Source organism: Lytechinus variegatus, chromosome 10 (assembly GCF_018143015.1).
Source record: "Lytechinus variegatus isolate NC3 chromosome 10, Lvar_3.0, whole genome shotgun sequence".
Lineage (NCBI taxonomy): Eukaryota > Metazoa > Echinodermata > Echinoidea > Temnopleuroida > Toxopneustidae > Lytechinus > Lytechinus variegatus.
The window spans coordinates 13713995-13731444 of NC_054749.1; the positions used below are offsets into that span (position 1 = coordinate 13713995).

A 17450-nucleotide genomic window follows, 5' to 3' on the forward strand; every position below is an offset into this window, starting at 1 on the left:
TCAGCCAAGGCGAGCAAACAATACGGCATGTGTTGTTGTGATGGTTTGTTTACGATCACATAATGCTACGCATGATGGGATGATCTTTTACATCTAATTTTAATTTACCCCGACGTTTTCCTTCCAAACAGGTTTTATCATAATTCAAAAAATGATAAGAGATGTTACTATATTTTTATATAGAATAATAATTCCCCGAGTTTCGTAATTTTGTCAAATTAATGAGATAAAAGTTACATCTAACAGAACGAGTGACAATCTATCCAGTCACATGAAGTTTATCGTCAGTGTATATGCCATATCGTCTGGTACTATTCGTTGAGTTGATTTGCCTTCAGGTTCGGATTATTCACATGTTTGTAAGTACAGTTACATCATTTTCCTTCTTATGATAGACTGTCTGGATGTGGTTATTCATGTTCAGCATGAATTCAATTTGGCCCGCGCGGTGTATAGCTAGCACTTCCAGCAGCATTAATTGGTAGCGAATCGGTATGTACATGACTTTACTTGTGATTGTGTTGCAAGTTGAATTTTCATCATCATCATCATCGGCGTAATTCCCCCAATTTACCTCCAACTACGTCACTGTGTTGTTTCACTTCATCATCATTCTCTTCATCTCAAAATCATCAATTTGAGAATCCAAATCTAGATAAAATTCTGGGTTTTCTTTCGATCATTTCGGGATCGAAGTATTCAGTGACAATGTGGAGAAAATGTACCCTTGCAACAGGTTTTGCATGCAAGTGGAGCTTCACGTGGGAGAGCCAATCACGCCTCTCGTACAGACAGTGACGTCATAAAAAATCCCCAATTTCGCGGACGTAATTCTGCGTGTTTGAAGCATTCAGAGAGAGAACTTTAAACTATCAATTAACTGAGTTTCATCCGTCTCTATGATAAATGATGTACACCATCGTGTTCTCCTTATTTTCTCCTTTATTGTGATATATGATTCTCCAGTTTTACGATTTTCAATATATTTCTACTTTAACAGCCCGAAGATGCTATTGCTGAAGATATAGGCCAAAAGGTTTGCATTTCCTTATTTGACTTCTCTTAAATCATGAATAATATCATTTGAATATATACATCTAATTAGAATAAAACCATAATTGTGAAGAGAAAATTATTACAATTTTAATCCTTCAAGTATAAAAAATGTGAATAATGAAATTAACTATCACTCAAAAGTAAATCGTGTTTTTTTTCTTCAAAATTGTTTTCCCAGACATTAAGTACTCAGTACTATAATGACAATATAGATACTATAGATATAGATAGATATATAATATACTACTACTTGGAATAATTTTTTTTTGGTTAATGTCCACATTGGCATAGAAACTTTCAGGAATTCAACTTCACTATTGGATATTTCCCCCCTTCCATCATTTAGGGGGAACTTTTTTTTATTAAAAGTAGAAGAATTCTCTAATCCCTAATTAGACTAGGATTAAATTCTGAGCCGGAGTAATTAGTCCATGGATCATCATCGCCTCTCACAAGGGCGTGCGTCACAAGGAAAATGGTTGTCAATTTGGGCAGATTTTGCCCCCAAAATTGACACACAACCTCCTCATCTGTATTATGACTCTATAGGTAGTGATAGATTTTTTTTATTAGGATTTTTTTGAATGATTTAATGTAAAGGAACCGTAGAAAAGGGGAAAGATTTGAAAAAGAAACAATTGACAAAGAAATATGTGTGTTTGTTGAGAAACATGTACAGTACAGCATTTGTGGCATTTGGATATATGGTTATTTGTCCGTATTGATACTAATACAGGATTTTGATTAAGAGCATAATACCTAGTATATATGTAGTTCTCTGTGCTTTACAATTACACGTATGTATACCATGTTAGATATTTGTTAAAGTATACATTTCATCTGTGATGAAAATATTAAAGCTGACCCTTTGATAACTGAAAATTGAAAAAGATGAAGTACTAAGAAGCAGAAAGCTTTGCGGGTGGTACGGTACATCAAAATTCATCTGATTCAGGGGCGGATCCAGGATTTTCCCATGGGGGGGGCACATTTTCCTGATGAAAATTTGACAAGCAAAAAAATTTGAAGGTCATATTGTCCACGGAAAATATGAAAAGCGAGCAACAAGCCCCCCTCCCCCCTTTAAATTTTCTCAAAAACTTTTGGTTTAAGATTCCTTTTCACATAAGGGGTATAGTGGTCTGAGCAGCAGGCCTGTTGTCACAAGTGTACTTGAATTCTAACACGATACCTATGTGCCACGCCAACTCGAAAATAGGGGGCTCTGGAACTAAATCTTGCTCTTAAAGGGATGGTCGGGGCTGAAAATATTTATATCTTAATACATAGAGTAGAATTCACTGAGCAAAATGCCAAAAATTTCATCAAAATCAGATAAATAATGAAGTTATTGAAGTTTAAAGTTAAGCAATATTTTGTGAAAACAGTCGTCATCAATATTCAATTGGTTGGCTGATGATGTCACATCTCCACTTTCCGTTTACTTACATTATACTTAAAATCATAATATTTTCACTATTTCGTACTTGTGTGAATAATATGCCTCCCTTATAATGAAATAAGTTGCAGCAATAAATATCTAGTGCACTAAATCAGTTTTCAATCCAATTTTTCTAGTTCTTGGAGGAAGAAATTTGAATAAACCTTATTTCATATAATAATACAAAAGAACAAGTTGGGATGTGACATCATCAACCCACCTAATGAATATTCATGATGACTGTTTTCACAAAATTTTGCTAAACTTTAAAATTCAATAACTTTGTTATTTGTTATCCAATTTTGATAAAAATTTTCGGCATTTTGCTCAGTGAATTCTACTCTATTTATTAAGCCATAAATACTTTCAGCCCGGACCATCCCTTTAAAATGAGGGTCTCTGGAGCGGCTCTTGGATCAATGATTGCTAAAAATGCAATGCTCTGGAACGGACCACATAAAAAGGGGGGAGGGGGTTGCCGGAACTCAATAGATCGAAGGGGTAATTGGTATAGCGGCAATGTAAAAAACTTGCATGCTTCTTGCTAGGTTCATATCGGGCCAGCGCAAGCTAGCTGCGGGAGCGGGGAGCTTCGGCAGGCCGACGTAAGGGCTCCTTGCTGATCGAGCTCGCAAGAACTTGCAATTGTTGCAAAATTGTTATTTTTACTACTTTAACAGGGTTGGACGGAATGGGAAATACTGGTGGTTAATGCCTGTATATACCTTGTCAATAATTTTCTATAAAAATGTGAAATACTTGGAAATACTGGAAAATACCACCAAAAAAATACTTCTTGAATATTTTCCTGTATTGTCCAGGTGATTCTCAAGCATATTCTAGCATTTCCCTATACCTCCCTGTTCGTCTTTAGTACTTTACCACATTTACAAGTTTTTCCTAGTATTTCCCACCTGGACAGGAAATACCTAAACTTCCCGGAAAATTACAAAACCCGCTCAAGTATGATCGAATTCCCAATTTTATGAGAAATGTGTTTTTTTCTGTTTTCTTGGCAGGAATCTTCTAAACAAGACGATTCATCTTCCGGTGGTTTGTTTGATAGCCAGGGAGACGATAAACTGTTCTCAGAGTCTTCTAAACCAGCTCCCAAGAAAGGTACCTTCAAAACCTCATATAGGCCTATCAAGAACTTCTATACAAGGGTTTTCAGCTCATCAAAGAAATGGGGGAAGATTATTTTCCTTTTTTTTCCAGTCAGGGAAAAGGTCATGGAATTTGATGAAAAACCTCTAACCATGGAGAAGTCAGAGAAACTTTGAATGGCCCAAAAAGGGAGAGTAATCGGTCAGACTCAGCTATTTGTTGCATATCAAAGTAACATCCATTGGATGAGGGCTTGTGTTTATTTTTATTTTTTCAATTTTTTTTATTTTTAATGTAGCCTTTTGGCCCGTATTCTGAACTCGGGTTTAAATTAAACCCTGGTTTAAAGTTGTGGTTTATCTATGGAGAGCCAATGGGAGCACAATTCCCTCACAATACACATTCAATTTAGTTGCTCATGTGACATTCAAATTGTCTAAATGATAACTGAAGTATTTTTCTTCATAATGAAAGCAAAAGGAAACAAAATAGTAAACATAAGAAATTTACAATATTAACAGATTTTTTTAATTTTTGGCTCCCCATGATTTTAGCAGAGTTAGACCGTGGTCTAAGTTAAATCTGACTTCAGAATACGGGCCATAGACTGCAGTACAAGTAGCTGTAGCGCGTGACCTAAACTGATAATGCCCCTAACTTTAGACATGATTGTGCACGCTAATAAGCGAAAAGAGAGTAGTGCCACACATGTGAAACTGAAAACGAAGAATACTTTTCATGGAATTTTGAGACTTTATAAGGGGAACATTCCTGGAAAATCAAGGAATTGTGTTTCCTTGAAATGCTTGGAACCCTGTATGAATTCATGCAATACAGGTCATATGAAACAAGATATCTGGTCACATACGCTCTCTCTCTCCGTTCATTGCGCAATTCATTCTATGGCCACAACCATGGGATATACAAATATTTTCATAGGCATGGTTTGTTGCACATAAATTCCCATAGGCGGAGGTACGCATGAGGTAAGTTACGTAAGTTATCTAGTGCGCCTTAAATGCACCATCTGCGATGCGTGTGTTTTTGGACTGCCTTTGTGACACAATAAGATAGACGCTCCCAACTATGAGTGGTAAGGTTCCTGTAATTTTAAACCATCATGTATAATAACAATTTACGAAAAAAGAATGCCTACTATCAATCTTCAAAACCTGTTAAAGTTATATGAAAATTGTCTTTACAGTCATATGTTAGTTAATAGTAATTCCCCACTTTTTAACACAATTTACTACACGATTTGGCAATATTATACATGTAGCATTGCATTTTTATTCCATAGATTCTAATGCTTGAGTATCTAATTTTGATGATGAAGATGATGAATATGATGGTGATGATGATGATCAATGATGATTATTATTGTGATGATGATCATTATTATTATTATTATTATTGCTACCATTATCGTTATCATTATCATTATTATTATTACTATTATTGTTGTTGTCTGTGTTATCATTAATAGTATTTTTATTATCATAATTACTCTTATTATTGTTGATGTTATTGTTATAATTTTTGTATTATCATTATTATTACTATTAGTAATATTATTGTTATTATTATTAGAAGTAGTAGTATTGTTATTATTTTACGAGGCTGCCATCATTTTCAAGCTTAACTGCTCATGATGACGGTCTCCTGCATTCATTTAAAGTGTTATTTTCTTTTAATTGAATATTGCTTCTTGTTGATATTTATTTTTCATTGCTTTATTATGATTATTGCTTTGTAATACTTAAATGCATATATTACCTTGAATGCAGAAATAAATAGAATAAAATAAAATTATTATTTTGATTATTGTTACTATAGAAACAGGCAAGCCCAAGGCTAAGAAGCAGGTGGATCTGTTTGGTGGAGAGAATGACAGTGACCTGTTTGGAGAGAACAAACCTCAGCAGCAGCCCAAGAAGAAGGTAAGGAAACCACAATCTAATAACATTAAAACAGAGGTGTGAGAGTTCAGCTGTTTAGCTGATTTGAGCTATATTTATTCTTAATTTTCAGCTTATTTCAGCATTCTTTGTTTTTTGTCTGTACAAAAGTATAGGAGCTTTTGTAATTTCAGCTATTTTAATTTGTTCTTTGCTCACACCTCTGATAATGAGCACTTCCAGAAATGAAATGATCAACCTTGTACATTTTCCCCCAATTTTCTTAACTTCAACTTCTCTTAAAGAACTCTTCAAGCCAGGATGTAAAATTTCATATGAATTAGACAATAGAGACCAAATATTGTTGCATGGCTGGCAGAGGGTGCACACGCTAACTCCCATCTAACCTATAAAACATCAACTTGTTTCTGTCCAAACTTAAATGACTGAATATAGGGATGAAATGGAACATGCATAGTAAATTTGATCTGAAGTAAGTTAATGAATTATAGGATAGATGGAATTTAGTGTGTGCGCCCTACTGACAGCCGTGCGACCATACTGTACTAGATATATAGGGAGTGTATGTAAAGACAATGGGGTTGTTGTAATGATAATGATAGTAATTCTACAATGTTCGATAATGTGATAAAGAAGTTTGATTTAAGTCTGTTTTTCTCCTTTTTTAATGAAATTTAAAGTCAACAAAAAATGAAATGTATGATCACAATTAACTTGATGTTAGATTTAGGAATGAATGATGTTTACATATCTAATTTTGGAAGTAAAATTCCTCTCTCCTAACAATTCTTAATGTTACAATCTCTTTCCATTGACATTATACTTACATATCTTGCTGTTATGCAGTGTAAGCATTGTACCTTGTTGCAAACCAGTGCTCTTTTCATAGACCTGAAAATTTGAAGAGTTGTTTTTTCCTTCACTACATCCTCTCTCCCTCCCTTCCTCTGACCAGCTTCTTTCACCCAGACCCTTTCCAATTTTAATTTCCTCATTTCCTTCATCGCACTCACCAACACCGGCAAACTCACAGCTTTCGGCCGTAGACGTGGGCTAATTTTAGAACAGATTAGCTGTGACTTTCCACAAAAACCTTTCATGAAAAATAAATCTCATATTTTTGAATAACTGCCAAATTGATAGAAAATATGGCTTTGCGTGATCTGGTAACTTGCGTGTAAATGGACTGTTGTGTGATGTGTCAACTCCTAGACAATTGTTAATTATTGAAGGGGTACTCCAGGCTAAAAATTATAAATGTCTATTTAAATAGAGTAAATTTCAGTGGGCAAAATGATGAAAATTTCAACAAAATCTGATTAGAAATAATGAAGCTATTGAATTTTGAATTTCAGTAATAATCTGTGCTAATAGTTACATGCACGCCATCATGAATATTCATTAGGTGGGCTGATGATGTCATGTCCCCACTTTCCTTTTTCTTCGATACTTTGTTACCTTTAATCAATTTTTTTTCATACAATTGTATAAAAGCATGTCTCACTTGTAACAAGATAAGTTTCATCAATGATTAAGCTTATTTAAATCAGTTGTCAAATATATTTTTACACTTGAGGACAAAATGTGAAACATAATTTCATATAATGACATTCAAAAGTTTAAATACGGAGATTCCATCATCAGCATGCTTATTGCATATTCATAAGACATGCATAGAACTGTTCACTGAATCAATTTTTTTCATACAATTGTATAAAACCATGTCTCCCTTGTAATAAGATAAGTATTCGCTTATATAAATCAGTTTTAAATTGAATTTTTTACATTCTTTAAGGACAAAATGTGAAACATAATTTCATACTAAAACATAAAAAAGTATAAGTTGGGATATGAAATCATCAGCTTGCTTATTTCATATTCATGAAGACATGCATAGAACTGTTTCACCAAATCATTTTTTTTTCATTCATAAAAAGCATGTCTGCCTAACAAAGATAAGTTTCAGCAATGATTATCTTTACCTCAATCAGTTGCCAATTATATTTTTACATTCTTTTAGGAAAAAATATGAATCATAATTTCATATAATGACATTCAAAAGTATAAACAGAGAGATTCCATCATGATCTTGCTCATTGCATATTCACAAATACATGCATCGAACTGTTTCACCAAAATTCTGAATTGTCAAAACTTTTTATTCCTCATCCAAGTTTGATGAAATTGTGTTTTTTCTTTTTGCCTGATTTTACTTCATCTCTTTAATTGACATAATTTTCTACTTGGAGTGCCCTTTAATTTTGTTGATAGGATAAACAAATTGAGATGTGGATAGTTTGACTAGGTACGAATAAAGGGGGAAGTATAGGACCTTTGGAACTCTGATGAGGAACTTGAACATAGATTCATGCAGCGCCAGTTACAAGACAAAAAATAACGTATTGATTACTGGATTTAATATCCTTGAATATTTATTTAGGATGTTATAAAATATCTCTTCTAAAGGTACAAGATGAATGGATACATATATCTTCATTACTTCCCATTTCAATGTAGACCATGACCCTGTTTTCATAAAGCTTAAGTAATTGATCACAGGGGCTATTTCTATGATTGAGTTCATTGATCATTGTGTATGATCAATTGTAAAAAATCAGCTTTACGATCAATCGCTAAGCTGGTGAAACAGGGCCCCGATGTTTTGAAAATCTGTCAGGAAAATCATACATACCTCGAGTAGATTCCATTCCACATCAAAGATTTATCAATGTGTGATGGCGACATTGGACATTGACGCGTCGACTACCACGAATCCTTTGCAGATTCCGGCCGGTGCTGTGAATGTTTTTGGTAACGCTGGGCCCGTCGGAGGTCAGACGGAACCCCCTCCCCTTGACGACGGCGGGGATGAAGGCATGTATGTTAACACTATGGTGGGAGCAGCGGGAGCAGGGAGGAGCAAGCAGGCTGGGTTAGGAGGAGGAGGAGGCCTCTTTGATAATGTTGATGAGGATCTGTTCGGTGCACCACCTCCAAGGTAATTGACAATTCTGATCGGTGGTTTGACCAAAGATGTGATTAACATTTCATTTAACCCTTGTACTCGTATCTAAAAAGGATCGCGTTGTGTGAATAATATTCCTAATTTTTCTTTTCTCCCTTGCTGCCCATTGATAACCTTCACTTGATATTGCAGGGCCATGAATATTTCATATTTTTGTTCTTATTTTCAAGGCTATTTACATGTAGATTAAAAGAATGACTCACTTTGTTTATTTCCACATCTGTTATTGATTTCATGGCATTTTATCAAACCATAGTATGTTTAACCTCCTTGCAAAGCAGCCAAATAACTGAAAATACTTTGTTTCTAAAGATTGTAAAAGAATTGTAATCATACATACATGTATTCTTAGTTTAGTGCTTATTACAATCTAGAGTGCATCTGCCGATACCTTTTAATTTTTGGAAGAAAAATGCTTCAGGATTTTATTTTTAAAAATGCTGTCCTTTCCGTGGTTTTTTCATGACCACAGGCCTGTGGAGAAGCCCACCATTAAAGTGGATGGCGACAAGCTGTTTGCAGATGACGACGATGATAACGACTTGTTCGCAGCACCACCACCATTGCCGAAAGACGGAACTAAGGTATTATTATTTCAATATTTTGATGATATGTGGGCGCGTCGTGGTCTAGTGGTTCTGACTCTCGCCTTTCAAACAGAGGGTCGTGAGTTCGAATCCTAGCCATGGCATGTTTTCCTTCAGCAAGAAATTTATCCACACTGTGCTGCACTCAATCCAGGTGATATAATTGGGTACCGGCAGGAAGTAATTTCTCAAAAAGCTGTGCGCACCGGAATCAGTAGCTTAGCCGGGGTAATATAGGAGCACCTTGAGCCCCTAGCAAGGTGGATACGTGCGCTCTACAAATCCTACATGGTATATTATCATTATGACATTTTGTAGCAGTAAATTGTAGTTATTGTTATGAGTGTTTTTATATAAATAAATCTGAATCAATGTGTTATTAAGCCTTTATACCATTGTATGTCAAATAAAAGTGTATTCATTTTGTTTTGATGTTCCTTTGAAAAAGATGATTAATTTTAAAATTTCCCTTCCACTTACTCTTTGTTTATGTAAACAAAGCTTTAAAAGTAGATTGAATTGCATCATACCAATCATTCATTTTGATGTGAAATTATTTCCAGCGTAATCACTTTCAAGTTTTGAATAAGCTGTGTACTTGATAGTTCCGTGGCAAATTCATGACCAATTTAAGTCTTAAATGAAATAGTATGACTAATGTACCCTGCATGCTGCTTCATGTTTGATAATTACGTATGAAATTGTATTTCTTGGCTTTCATTCTAATGCTTTCAAAGACAAAACCTAAAAAGGTAAGATATTAATTCATAGAACCTATTATGACTTGGTGTTAAGCAAGACTATTTTTGTTGTTCTTTTTTTTTTTTTGTTTTTGTTTTGTTTTGGTCTGTCTTGTTTTCTGTCAGTTGTGGGTGTTGATGACAGTTCACTAACATTTTATATTAACCAGTTTCAATACTAGACTGCCCAACTTTGCAAAAGGAAGCAAGTGACACATCAGTCAAATTTGAGTTATTGTTGTTTCTGAAACACCCTTTGTATGTTGCACGTTCAGGCAAAATTTGGGGAAGATATGATATGCCGTTAAATTGCATTGACGCCTATGTAAATGACGAACACACATTGCTTATTTACAACAAATTATACTTTTGTAACTTGCCTCCTTTTGCCACAGTACAGCAGTAGAAATCTTCAATATTGGACATGTATTTTATTTCAGTAATTGTGCACTGCACATAGGAATGTAATTACACCACATACTTTGCAATGTGAAGTCTATTTCTGTCACATACTAATAGAAAACTGTCACCAATTACTAGTACATGAAATCCAGAGATATTATTAGAACTTTCTGTAAATAGTGTTCCATAATTTTTTAGTGATATCATCGTATAATTCTATGGGGGGTTTGCTTAAAAATTATAAGCCATCAGTTGCGACTTTGGGTTGTAAATTTATGGTTGACACATATGTATGTGTAGATCTATAACCAATCACTTTGTCATTTCGGTTTCAAGAAGCAAACAAGTGATTAGGTTCAAACTTGCAATTTATTTCAGTACTTGTGATCAATTTTAGGACCTCTAATTGACTTGCATTAATTGCAAGTTTCTCTGAGGAAAAATTTAGATTAAAATTTTCAAACATGTTTAATGACACAAGGTTTTGTACGGAGTCATTTACAAGCTAACACATCTCCAAAAATAGAATATTTACCATCTCACACTGTAATCGTAACTTTTCTATTTCAACAATTATCTGTTAATGTTATTTATGTTTTTCTGCTGTTGGGTTTGTTGAGGCTTACACTAAGTATTTATTCTATAATGTTGGAAGGCAAAGAGTATGATTTACCAAAATGCATGAATATGTACGTTATTTAACACTTGATATTGCTAACTTTAAAGCTTGTGTATAGTTTTGGTAAATCCACCAAAATGCACTTATCACTATCCCAATTCATTGCTAGCTAATATGAATGGATATGCCCTATAACAGTTAAGATGTGGAGGATATGAAATGAAAATGTGTTTTTACAGGATAAATTTTGCAATTTTACATGGAAATTTAACTCTATCGGGTCACCCGATCAAATTAAAATATCTGTGTGTTTTTGTCTTTCAATTAAATCCTATTTCAAATCATGGAATGGGCTGAAACTTTCAAGATATGTTCTTTGTAACTTTTGGATATCTAATCACTAAATTTATAAGATAAGTGCTTGAATGCCCATTTTTTAAATTTAAAACAAGCATCGCCGAGAGAGGGCGCTATATATCCAAGATTTGAATATTTGAAATTTTCTCAGAGAAGTGCAGTTGGAAAAATATCTAACGGTCTCTACACTTCAGTAAGACTGTCATATTAGATGATATTCGATTATCAATCACATTATTGACTCTTTACCAAAGCTATACACAGGCTTTAAACATTTTCAGTAATCACTTCCAAAGTTATTTGTATCCTTTGTTATTTTTTGTTTGTTTCAAAAGAATCCGCCTGTGTAAAACAAAAACATCCATTAATTGGCTCATGATATTAATCAACATTTAATAATTACAGGAAAGACAACTATTGGTGAAGAAACGTATGTTTGTGTATGGAGTGATTTAACTGCTAACAAATATATTGATGGCAAATTTTGCACTATTAAATGTTATGAAAGCATGCATGAGTAATGATGAATCGCCTTTATCTCTAAATAGACTGTAATTGTCTTTTTGCCCATTATCTCCATTCTTCCTCTCAATTTTTTTCGCAATGTTTGCATTCACTGCCAATGTAATTTTATACGGAATCTCTTACAAATAACCTTAAAATCATATGAAACTTTTGCATCAGCGCTGGAGCGCGTTGCATCAGTGCAGGAATGCCCTTCGCACCATATAATCATTTATAGTATGTAAACTTTTCTGCAGTAAGACTAATTTATTTTGGCTGAGGCAACTGAATTTGACCTAAAAGACATTGGTTAAGGGTGTGCATGCCTTGCTGAAAATCTTAAAATTTTTATATGTGTTGTACATGTATTGTTCATATACACACAAAAAAGGAAGGTAACTTATATACAAGTATTATTACCAAATAAATTTGGGATGGTGTTTCTGCCAGTTGTGCATTTTCACTTCTTAAAGCACTAAATATGGATTTTTCAGTAGCATATTTTCAGGGCTTCATTTTTACATCTCACTACATGGGTAACAACACATTGCTTGTTGACATGGTGGAGCATTGTGGCCCAGTGGATTAGTCTCCGGACTTTGAAACAGAGGGTCCTGGGTTCGAATCCCAGCCATGGCGTAGTTTCCTTCAGCAAGAAACTGATCCACAATGTGCTGCACTCAACCCAGGTGAGGTAAATGGGTACTGGTAGGAAACAATTCCTCAAGAAGCTGTGTGCGCTGTGAAGCCCCAGCTTAGCCGGGTAATATAGGAGCGCCTTGAGCACTGGATATGTGCGCAATATAAATATCCTATATTATTATATATATTGCTCAAATTTTTAAAAGTCAAATCAGTGCTGAGCAGTGCCTTTAAAAGTGAAATGTATTACATGTATGATGTTTGGGAAACATGAATGATAGTTTATTTATTCATTTATCTATTTGAAAGGCTGCTGCAAAGAAGAATCAAGGATTGTTTGATGATATCGAAGGAGAAGGAGAAGAAGATTTCTTTGGAGGTGAAGCCAAACCCAAAGAACAGTGAGTGCCTTCCATTGACTTTTATAATATACATATGATGCTGCGAATGGATTACTGGTAGTGATATAATAATTTAAAGATGGGTAGATGGATGGATGGATGGGTAGATATAAGAGAGAAATAAAAATAGATTAAGGGATTATGACAATAATGATTGAGTTATTCATACAGTAATTCAATTTGTGATATGAAAGTGTATAAATATCCCTTATTGTTACTTGATGTAAAAACCTTAAGAACAATAGCAGTTGTTATGATAATATGTCATTTTTGTGCAGTACTTGAAACAATACAATCTATCGGGGGCTGCGTAATGAAGGGGGGGGGGGGGGGAGTTTTTTTCAATCGTGTACCCTCCCAAAAATATGGATTTTAGCAAGGACCCCACTTTCAAAACCATTTTGTAGCCCTGTCTATAGTATGCATCTGCAAATTGCTAAAAATATTAATAGTCCAACTTGATTGGACCCCTTTGAATTCTATTTTTTAAGGAAGCTTGCCCCCAATGGCTAATTCGAAGTGAAATCCCTCCTTGTTTTTTTTTGTTCTTGTCTATGAAGTGGATGTTTTTCATATCTAAATTATCATTTTATATCTACTTTTTATTCGCAGACCTAAAAAGAAGCCCCCTGGTGGCGTAGCCCTCTTTGAAGGGGCAGATATATTTGGAAGCCCCCCTAAGACAGAGGCAGAGCCCCCACAAAAGGTAACATTTAATGATGACTTGTCATAAATTGCTTACTAAATGGGGGGGGGGGGTTGTTTTACAAAGACTGGCTTACATCCAACTTAAGTATTAAATGTTATATTAAGCGTCATTTCATTAATCAATAAGACATGGTACAACACATCAGGGGCCCGTTGCAGAAAGGGTTGCGTTTAAACGCAAGCCAAAAAATCAATTGTAAGTCCCGAATGCGCGCTGTTGATTGGTTGAAAATCAAGTTGCGCATGATTTTTAGAGTTGCGATCGATTGCAACTCATTCTGCAACGGGCCCCAGGGGCCATTCTAACAAAGACTTACGATTGGTCAAATCAATCGTACCTCGATGGAAATCCATCAGTGTCATAATTTTTTTTTAAAGGAAATTTGCAACATGTCCTTTGAAAACAAAGGAGAACACACCAAATTGTCAAGAAAACAATGAATTTATGAATATACATCATAGAAAAAAAATGAACAAACATGCATTTTATATGTTGACTTTGCTTGCTTTCCATAGTTGCGATTGATCGGATCAATCGCAACTCTGTGTAATCTGACTAATATAGTGATTTGTTGTTTGCAAGACTCAACTTTAAGTATAATATTTAGTCATATTCAGATTTCGGGAAGCATTGTCATGGCATTAAAAAAATAAAATATCACAAGAGAACTAGGTGCACAGCCTAGTTGGTATGCAAGTGAGAGAACTGATGATGTCCTACACTCATTTTTCTTTTTGTTGTTCGTCGTATAGGAAATGGAATAAGTTTGTGTTTTTTTTTTTAGATTTTTCAAGAAGGAAATTCTTGTTTGAAAACTATTTTTTGTTTATCTCATGAAATATAATGTGTCAATTTTCAGGTTATTTTTTTTATTGTAAATTTTGTGATTCCTTTCTCCATCTCTCTTCCCTGTCTCTTATGCTCTGTCCCATTAAATCTGATCATCAGAAGCCGGAGCAGTTGTCGCCACAAGCGAAGGCCAACCGGTCTCAGAACACCCTTAGTCTCTTCCACGATGAGGAGGATAAGGACGAGAATCTCTTTGCCACGCCCCCTGCCTTACCCCCTAAGAAAGATCAGCTTGACCCCAATCCAAGCAAAGAAGAACAAGTGAGTACCCCTTCCTCTTATTAGAAGAGGGAATCGCTTTCCCACAAGCACATTTATATATTAGATCATGAGAATAATGACAAGAATATATTTGTCCTGCCCCCACCTTACCCCGTAAGAAAGATCAGTTGGACTTCAACCCAAGGAAAGAACAAATGAGTACCCCTTAATGTTAAAAGAATAAGGAGCTGTTTTCCCCAAAGCACATTTATCTATTAGATATTAATAAGGATAGGGATCTGTTTGTCATGCCCCCTACCTTTCCCCCTTAGAAGGATTAGTTGGACTTCAACCCAAGCAAAGAAGAACAAGAGTAGCCCTGGTCTTAAAAAAATAAGGAGTTATTTTGCCTAGGGATCACTAAACTTTATTGCTGTACACACATGTGATCACAGGTTTTCCAAACCACCCTAAAGCACATTCACCATCTAGTTAATAAGGACAGGGATGTGTTTACCTTGCCCCGACCTTACCCCCTTAAAAATATTAGTTGGACCTCAATCCAAGCAAAGAATAACAGGTGAATACCCTTGTCTTCCAAAAATAGGGAGTCGTTTTCCCAAAAGACCTCTCAAATTTAGTAAAATACACACAGGTGATAACAGGCTTGGTCACATTTTTTTTTTATAACAACCCCAAAGCGCATTTGTCTTTATATAGGTAGTAAGAACAAGGATGTCTTTGTCACCCCCTACCTTTCCCCCTTACAAAGATTAGTTGTACCTAAATCCAAGCAAAGAAGAACAAATAAGAACCCTATGTCTTTCATAGACTTGCTGAACAGACAGATGTTTGGGTTTTTAAACTCCCGCAAAATGCATTTGATCAATTGGTCTCATTTAAACCCTGTTCAAGCATTTTTGCAAGCTTTATTGAAAATTGAAAGTTTCACCCCTTGAACAAGAGAATCTTCTTAAAAAATGCATAAATGCATACAAATCTGTGAAAAAGTTACACGTAACATGTAATCTCTAAAGATGAAACAAAATTTGTCTATGTGACATTACTAAGCCTGAGCCGAATCGATTTTAAAATCGGTGTTCGATCGATGTCATCGAACACCGGTGCAGATTTTGCAAAATCGGTGCATCGAAAAAAATAATAAAAAATACGTCGGCCGGCCGATTCGTTTGGTTTACACAATCAATCATCAAAATATCAGTAATGTCCAACTTTACTACTACTTGATTTCTATTGCCCCCAAAATGAAACCGATTGAGTAATTATGATGCTATTCACCATTAATTTGAAGTTTATTTCGATCATAGTTCGAGTCTTACTCGTCTGCTCGTGCCGAGATAATTTATGCACGATGAATTCATGAATGGAAGTCATGGCCATCGATCGTGCATGCGCAGTACTGTTCTTTAATCAAACCAGAAAATGGCCGGAAATTGACGCGATCAACGTAAAATAAATCTTGCTTTCATGAACAATATTAATATCATGACCATAGAACATTATTTAATCGTAATATTTAACAATAATTTGCATATGATAATCATTAATATGAATTTAGAGCTTAATGTGAAACGTTTGTATTTCGTTTCAATTTTCAATGGCGGACATCTCATGACGATCGACTTGACTTCTTGAGTCGAGCTAGTGCACTTGTCTAAAAAAAATAATCATCACGTCAGGATTGATTCTCGAACATTGTCTACATGCAAAAACTCTGTTCAAGTTCGTAATATCACCATATAATAACATTTTACATGACAAAAAAGAGAAAATTGCGTTTGATTTTTTTCCCATCAATTTGAAGCTAGTTTGTGCCCAACTTTGGGCTCTGATTTCATGAATGGGAAAATATGTCATACGTCATCGAACACGCATGCGCATTGTGCTTATTTTCTCGGAGCTTTATGGAGAGACGTCCAGAGATGGAATAACAATAGAAATAATCCCAGTATTAATTCTTCCATATGAACATAACATACTTTGCTGACATCGTCAATATTCTTAGTATGACCATAAAATCTTGTTAAATCGTAATAATTTAGATGAATTTAGGGCTCGATTCGAAACATTCGTATTTATTTTGATCGCATGCTCAATTGCGTCTAAAAAACTGGATTGTCATTATCAGGATTAATTCTCGAACATCGTCATAACTCATATTCCACAATCTTTCCTCACAATCGTTATATCAGCATTGAATAGCAATTCAAATGACCATCCAGAGAAAATTACATATTTATTCCCATAAATTTATTTGGAGCTCATTTTGGATCCAACTACACAATCTCAGGCAAGTTACAGCGCTCTCCGTTGATTGCACTTGTTTGCTGGCGCTGACGTCAAGCACGCCTGTCGTTTCGGGTGAGTGAGTGTACGGAGCTAGCTAGCTGCGGACGGGGCTGGTGAATGGACTGCGAATGCTAGTTGACCGAAAATCATTCGGATCGACTCTGCGTGATTCATGTCTTTATTATTGTTTCATTTTAAACTTATATGTTGTCATCTGCAAATATCATTGTTGAAGATATTTTGGGAAGAATTCTGCTTTGGTCCCGGCCTTTTTTGTGTGTTTTGTGATCATGGAAAATACAAACGAACTTTGCTCTAGCTGTCATCTGCTTGTGCAACGCTCACCCGGCCAACGCCAGCATAGCAGCGCATACCGTCAGTGCGTAGTAGTGCATATGCAAAGCGCATCGCATCGACGCAAAAACAAGATTACATTTTCCCCGCCTTTAATACTGTATTCGATGCATCGATGTTCGATCGAATTAGAGCTGTCGAACACCGGTTTTCAAAATAATCGATATGACTCAGGCTTAGACATTACATATACTTATGGAAAGCAATGACTATTGATTCAGAGCTAA

At 35.1% G+C, this 17450-nt stretch overlaps 1 protein-coding gene across 11 annotated transcripts in view; it reads left to right on the forward strand.

The window, feature by feature from the left end:
- Positions 1-17450, forward strand: part of LOC121422412 (WASH complex subunit 2-like) — a 151627-nt gene that overhangs the window by 94558 nt on the left and 39619 nt on the right. For 7 of the 11 annotated variants that reach the window (XM_041617426.1, XM_041617430.1, XM_041617433.1 and 4 more), the window contains 9 exons: positions 1001-1036; positions 3517-3616; positions 5441-5544; positions 8307-8521; positions 9021-9132; positions 9873-9887; positions 12709-12800; positions 13413-13506; positions 14458-14619. In XM_041617426.1, the coding sequence (XP_041473360.1) occupies positions 1001-1036; positions 3517-3616; positions 5441-5544; positions 8307-8521; positions 9021-9132; positions 9873-9887; positions 12709-12800; positions 13413-13506; positions 14458-14619 (930 nt within the window). The remainder of the gene's footprint in view (positions 1-1000; positions 1037-3516; positions 3617-5440; positions 5545-8306; positions 8522-9020; positions 9133-9872; positions 9888-12708; positions 12801-13412; positions 13507-14457; positions 14620-17450) is intronic. The other 4 variants (XM_041617429.1, XM_041617431.1, XM_041617434.1 and 1 more) reach the window with 2 other exon arrangements.